This window comes from Ictalurus punctatus, chromosome 25, assembly GCF_001660625.3.
Source record: "Ictalurus punctatus breed USDA103 chromosome 25, Coco_2.0, whole genome shotgun sequence".
Taxonomy (NCBI): domain Eukaryota; kingdom Metazoa; phylum Chordata; class Actinopteri; order Siluriformes; family Ictaluridae; genus Ictalurus; species Ictalurus punctatus.
Genome location: NC_030440.2, coordinates 6260789 through 6268288, shown reverse-complemented (window position 1 = coordinate 6268288; position 7500 = coordinate 6260789). Strand labels below are relative to the sequence as shown.

The 7500-nt window shown below is 39.2% G+C and overlaps 1 protein-coding gene across 4 annotated transcripts in view; it reads left to right on the top strand.

Moving 5' to 3' along the window:
• atad2b (ATPase family AAA domain containing 2B) overlaps window positions 1-7500 on the top strand; it is an 80649-nt gene that overhangs the window by 40652 nt on the left and 32497 nt on the right. For all 4 annotated transcript variants that reach the window (XM_017456177.3, XM_017456176.3, XM_053675908.1 and 1 more), the window contains exons 23-24: window positions 3150-3272; window positions 4128-4250. In XM_017456177.3, the coding sequence (XP_017311666.1) occupies window positions 3150-3272; window positions 4128-4250 (246 nt within the window). The remainder of the gene's footprint in view (window positions 1-3149; window positions 3273-4127; window positions 4251-7500) is intronic.

Here is a 7500-nt window from a genome sequence, read left to right as displayed (position 1 = left end):
GTGAAAATGCCTTTTAAGTTCAGATAGAGTTTGTATGCTCTATGACTTAACAGATTGCATCAGGACATTTTATAATTTATATCCGATTACCCTTTGTAGGCGCCAGCATTTGAATTCAGATTGTCTGTTTGGGTCTTTGTGTAGCTGTAGGTCCACAGCAAATTGTCGAGTAAATATGAATGATAAAAGCCTGCCGGTATTTTGATGTAGAGAGCAGCACTATTGTGGCGCATAAGCTGAAGGTGCGCACTGATGTGCGAACAGCTGGTATTTTAGCTTGGCAGATTAAGGCCATCTGATGCCTTGCATTGGAACTGGAACTTTTCATTTTATGTCTGATGCTGCTTTTGCACGGGACATTCATTTCTGTTTTCATTCACTAGTTTAGTAACAAAAAAGTCCAAACTCCCCGTGATCAAACAAAGTTTGTTAGTTCAAGGAGTTCATCCAAGTTATAAAGCGATTTATATTTTAACAGATGTCTGAGCATGCCGAGCTGACATTCAGGGCTGTGCATTTAATATTTCTGTTCATTAATTCACTGTATTAGATCTGCAAACATAGACATGTGCGCCATTGGCAGAAGCAAAGTTTAATTTCCAGGGGAAAAAGATTTGATTACGCCATATTAATTACAAGTTATTTTTCCCCTCTCTGTGATTAACCGAATATTCATTACTTATTTTTTCCTGCCTTTCAAGTCTGTGGTCCAATCATCATAATTTTATGCTAGCATTCATACTGTTTGTCTTTACTCAAGCCAAATGTGCGTTTCTATATTTAAATTTTTTTTTAAATTTTTACCTGAACAAAACTGGCAATGAAAGGAATGGAAAAATAGGTTGCATTTATTGTAGAGAAACACGACATTTTGGAGTATGTAACAGATGTGTTCACATGTTTTTTTTGGTAACTAGGATGTAGAGAATTTAGACAAGTTGGGGTTTAAAAAAAAATTCTCCCTGCTCAGTCATTCATTAATCAGATATACTTTCATTAACTCTTATAGATAGCTGACTGTTAAAATCAAGCGGAAGACACTTCTACTATTAGACAATCTTATTTAATCTAGGAGGTGAGAGGAAACCTACTGTACAAACATGGTTTCTTTACATTTTCATGTAACTGTCTTAGACCTTTCTACATTCAGCTGATCGCCTTGAACAGAATTACGGCTCGGTCGTGATGACTCTGTTATATAGACCATGGCAGTACTGGAGATAGTTATTCTCACGCAGCAGCTGGGAGGAAGTTAATCCAGTCTGTCTGGCAGACATCAATATCTTAATAGCATTAGCCTGAGCATTTTTGCCCCTTGATTAGGTACAAGCATCAGATTTTAAATATAATAGCCACATTCATAAGATAACTTTACAAAAGCTGGTTGGATATCTACTGTGATAACTTGGATCAAATTACTTGTCTGTAGTGTTAACTGTGACGTAAACCTTATTATTGCAATACCTCATAAAGACTACTCTAAAACAGTCAATTAAACAACAGATAGTTTTCAATTTATATAGGGTTAGGCCTAAAGGTGCGTGATACAATTTATAGAAATTGTGGATAATGCTATACTGTAAACCTGTATGAATGTTTTTATTTTCGTCTGCATATTTTACCTAAGCCTTAATGATTTACCTTCTCCAACAATTTTTTTTTTTTTTAAGCCTTGTTTCACGTTCCTACAAGCTTGCTAGCTTTGCTTGTTCTACACTGAGCTTTTGGAGTTAGAGGACCTTATTCTTCCTGACCTCCAGCTATGCTTTACCTGAAGTGTAACTACAATAAGTGTAGTGTGTAATAAATCTGAGTGTTACAGATTAAAATAGTATGTAACCTTAAAAAGAAGAACTTTAAAAAGAAGTTTAGTTGAAGAGTATTGGGTAATGACTCTAACTCACTGGTGATGACCTGAAAAGTCTTATTTTCAATGTAAACTCTTGACTCTTCCAGTCAGGTTTCTTGTATTTTATAGCTGTGCCTCGGAAACACAGCTTGAAATCCCCATGAAATCAAAATGGAACTTTTGTGACGTTTAGTACGAATATGTTCTCAAGGGTATCTATAAGCTAGAGCGCTTCTAAACAGTGGCAGAATACGCATTTAGAAGATGTATGCATTCAAAATTTACAGTCTCTCTGTCTTCCACCAGTAGGGATCAACAGTTTTGATGACCTCATTCTGCACTTTAGCTTCTCATCAGATTTTCTGTACAATCAAATGCTCTGTAGAATCTGAAGTGTCCCGCCCTCAACGTTGTGAAGATCACCTTGCCTAAAAGCTATTGGATATTTAAAAAGGGGGGAGGAGCCACTCTGTGCCACACTGACTTCGTGTTTCAGTGGAGATTTGGACAACACATCGAATAACGTTGCGCTTTTCAAGGCACTTCACTGGGACTTGAAACTAGATTAAAAAGACACAGCAGCGCCTGCACTTCCTGCGAGTCCTAAAGAAACACCATGTGTTCTAAGCTACTGGTGGCCATCTATCACTCTGCTATAGAGAGTGTTTTAACATACTGCCTCACAGTGTGGTATGGGGGCTGCTCAGTGGCTGACAAAAAAATCTCTACAGAGGGTCAACAACACAGCGCAGAACATCATTGGCTGCCCTCTCCTCTCACAAGACATTACAAACACCAGCTACCTATCCAGAGCAAAAAACATTTGTTAAGGACTCTTCATTACCCCGCTCACTACCTGTTTGCCCTCCCACCCTCGGGAAGGTGATACACGACAATTAAAACGCGCACTGCCAGATTCCTGAGCGGTTTCTATCCAAACGTCATCCAGTCTTTAAACTAAGGACTATTTGCACTATTTATATACGACACTTACTGTGGACTGTAATAACTGTTTGAAACCCTTAAAACTTGCTCTTTGTTATTTTAACTGCTGCATTTATGTACGGGATGTGATGGTGTGGTTTATGTGTGTGCATGTATTGTGGCCCCGCTGAGCAGTTTCTGAAATGCAGTTTTGTATTTTGATGCAATGAGATTAAAGGTTTCTGGTTCTATTTGTAGATTACATGAATTGCTTCTAGAAAGATGGTACAAACCTCATGTTTAGCGGACATGCTAGTATTCTAATTGTTCTGTTTGTATTTAAGGACTAATGGGATGTTGAATCGTTTCTTCACAGATAAGATCATTCGGCATAGGGCTTGCAGTCTGAAGGACACGGCACATGCGATGATTGCCTCCGAGCTGGACCCAGAGTTTGACCGCACGTGTGAGGAGATTAAAGAGTCTCGAAGGAAAAGAGGTGAGTTACCTAGCTGCGTTAGTCGCTTGTCTGACTGAAAGTTTGTTTCACTGTTCAGTTCATTAAGATAAATCTATTTATTATGCAAATTTCGACCCTTCTCCCCTTCCTGTCTTTTTCCATTACTTTATTTTTTACATTTCCTGAAACTTAGTTGAACATAACTTTGTCATTATTCATTGCAGTCAGGTCGATCTTTATTTAGATAGATAATATTTTCATTGCAATATCTTCAATTGTGATAGTCATAGCATTAGCAGCAGGCAGCTGCCTCTTCTCTTTAGCTCATTCATCACAAGGAGAGAAAGAAATATAAGAAATTTGCTTTGCACCTTGAGGGCCAGATAAACCAGTGTAATTGTAAGGTATTCCCTATAATCAGAGTCTTCTCACTCATAATTCTGACTGTAAACCAAGACAAACCGCCTAATAGTCTCCTCTAGGTCTCTTCAATTTCGCTTCATTTGCACTCTATAGAGCTGAATGAATTTTGCAGGCTATAGATTGAATTCTGGTGAATATTTTATGTGGTGCACTGGAGATGTTAAAGGTATCAGTTCTGTAGAGTGACTATAGTGCATCTCATTTCATTTACAGTCTATTAATTCAGTGTTGTATTAAGGTAAGTAGAGCCCTCTCTATCAGCAAAAAGCACAAAGGCTTGAACGAGTCAAGAAAGGACGTGTCTTCATAGTTACTTCCTGTCCCTTTATCTCACGCCAATACTTTATTCACCCGCTAATGTGTAAAGATACACTCGGCCACAAGCTTACACCTTGCGGCTCTTCTGTCGTCATTGCCCTGTCGTCAGTGTTTCTGTAGTAAGTGCTGCCATTTGACCCCCCCCCCCCCCAGAGTTCCAGATGCCGCAGCAGCCAGCTGCCACTCCAACATCTGTAACAAGTAGAAGGCCTGTTGGTCCAGACGAGACCACTGGCAGCACCGCTCAGGCTGATGTGGTGGAAAAGCAACACAACAGTGAGTACATAAAAATGCACACCACCAGCTGAGACGACGTTTAGGTATTACAGCCAAAATGGCCGGCTGGTTATGTGTTTTTTTTTGTTTTTTTTTTAAACTCTAGGTTTAGAGACAAAAGATGTGATCAAAAGCCAAGATGATAAAATCTTAAAATCTCAAAGGCAGTGGTAGCTCGGTGGTTAAGACCGACTACTTATCGGAAGGTTGCGAGTTCAAATCCCAGCACCCAACACCGTGGCATGTGTTGTAAAATTCTTACACTTTAACCTAGGAAACCCCCCACTCCCCTCCCACCCAAATCCCCCCCACTCCCCCTTGTAGCTTTGGACCCCTGTAGCTTTGGCAACTTGGGTTTTGACACATATAGATTGGATGTGTGGGGATACTCTTTTAATCTGCTCAACTAGAAGACAATCAAAAGCCCCTTTACATTTTATTTTCAGAATTCTTTGTAACAGTATGTTGTGCGGAGTCTGTTTAGATCAGTGTATCGTATTCTTATGATTATTAGCATTACTGTGTTTCTGAGGACACAATGAAATATTATAAGGCCATTTTTTTTTGGACTTGTGCCGTTAGCCATCTGTATGGCACCACTTTGAAGCTCATCCTCCAGCCCTGTTGCTGAGGGCTAATCAGTCCTTATAAAAGGCACCCTCCAGACAAGAACTGTGTCCATAAAAGTGCACAGCTGCTCAGAGCAGCAGCACACGGCCTCCTCATTACACACACTCTCACTGACTCCCCTGCGGAGCAGGATGGCTCACCAGCCAGTTCCACACAGTCAGGACAGAGCTATCCTGAGGCGTGAGGGGACTCGCAGGATGACACCACAGCAACGAGGGTGTAAGAAGTAAGCTTGGTATGCATTTGATTTAGTCACATAGAGAAGGCAGTCTACAGACCGGGGGGACATCTTATTGGGTTTAAGGCATCACTGCATGATTTGCTGTTTAGCACATTGATTGAAGGGATTCAGGTCTTTGGTTTTGTGTGAAAGGCTCACACAGCAAGAGCAGATTGGACTGTAATTCTGTGGAAAACATATTTGCATTGTTGTTGTAGGGTAACTAAACTTTTTTTTTTTTTTTTTTAAGTTCTCAGCCAATGGGGGCTCATTAGATTGAGAAGAATATTTCAGATAGTGTAATTGGATAGTGCCAGATGGGCTTCAGGACATCGATTAATCATTTTTGCACTTGCAGTGGACCTGAGGAAAACTTGGAGAGTAATGTTGCTATATCTCAGAGTAAAACATATGGCACCCCTCCACGATTTGCCGTTTTCTATCTCCTTGTAATTTCGTTTTATTTGATTTTGCAGTCATTTTCAGGGGCGAGCAAATGTGATGTCCAGACTTTTTGGGATAATCACTTTCCAATTTGGCAGTGAAAAAAATCAAGGATTTTGACATCATTTTGATTAGTTTTTTGTGCCCAGTGGACACCTGTGTGAATTGTTCACACCTGCATTTAGTTTTTAAAACATTCAGACCTCACTGGATGACTGGACATATGACATATATATATATATATATATATATATACATATATACATATATATATCTCGTCTAGCTATTATCTACTATTCACAATGTCTGTCCAGCAGACTCTGCATATATTATATTATTCTTATCTTGGAAGTTTTCCAGTCTTAAACTAACACTTGATTATACTAACCCGTTTTGATAACCTTGGCCTGCTTTTCAGCTGTTTTGGTGAGAACAATTACTAATCAATAGAATGCTGTAAAACTATCTGTTAGGCTTTTAATTCAGTTAATCACAAATTTCTGCTATTATTAATAATGTATGTTGCTTTATAAATGAATGTAGTATGTCTTTAGAAATCTGTGTTAATGATAAGTTAGGAGTTTGTTCCAATGAAGAGACATTATTCACGAGAACGAGGATGAAGGAAAGCTTGGTATTAAAGGCTTCCTTTTAACAAACCTTTTCAGCATTACACACGGGACAGTGCAGATCAGTAGGGGCAGGTGGTCTCCGGTTATTTGATGCATATGCTAATATTTGTGTGCAAACCTAAGAACATCGGAGTAACTATAATACATTATATTTTTCAACATTTTTCAGCCACTCATTCATTTATCTCGGGTATTTCTGAAACCGGTGTGATCTCATTAAGGGTCAGTGTGAAAATGAATTATAATTGTTTACGGAATAGATTTGTTTTCTATTAACTGTGTCGCAGAACCTGCATCGTCGTCTTGTATTAGAGGACGTTACGAATTGTGCTTCTCTGTATCGATTTACATGTTCTAGTAATAAAGCACTGTTAACTCCACATTGTGGTTGCAATGGATGAAGTGGACTGTTATGTTACTCTGATAATGTCTATTGAAGTCACTGTGTGTGTGTGTGTGTGTGTGGGGGGGGGGGGGGGGGGGGGGGGGGTTTCTTTAAAATGAAGTTGCTAGTACTGTGTGCAATCAGTATGAATGTTGCGTGAATATTCCAGCTGCTGTTTATTTGACTGCCACAAGGTGGAGTATGTCCATCTGGAGATTGTAATTTAGTGGAACGCATGCTGAGCCTATAAACTCTACCAGTCCATCTTGTTCCTCGGGGGAAAAAATGGGTTGCATCCCTGAGACATGAGAAAATGACTGCTAGCTGCAATAAATATTGCTGGATTGGACGCGAAGCTTTTTCTATAAGCCTCTGTAATGCATCTTTTGGGCGCAATGATTATGATGTATCCACATTATAAAAGCTGCTTCTTTGGCCTGTTTTTGGACATTGACGCACACAATGCTAGTGATGTGGAAAATACCTTTTCTAAGACCTTAAGGATGCTTTGTGATTTAAGACAGCTGTAAATATTTGGCACCTCACCCTGGATCTCTGGATCGGGTGCATACGTGTGCATAATATGTGCATACCACTGCCTTAATTTATGCGTTAGTAAACTTTCAGGGTTGAGCAAAAGAGTGTTTCTGGACAGTTCACGTAGCCGGTCCTTCATTTTATTTTCAAGTTTCTTAAAAAGAGAGAGAGGAAAAAAAAGTCATGATACATGATTCCGTCTGAACATTTTCCCAATCGTTGTCTATTTAGAACAGCTTTTCTCCTTTTGTTCATAAACATGCAATTTAATATTTTTCCCCCCCTAAATGAATAGCGGCCGTAAATATTCTATGACAGACAACAATTCGAAGCTGGATTTAATAGGACTGTCTGTAATTTTTTTCCTGCATAATACAAATTGCAGTCTGTTTTTAATAAAGC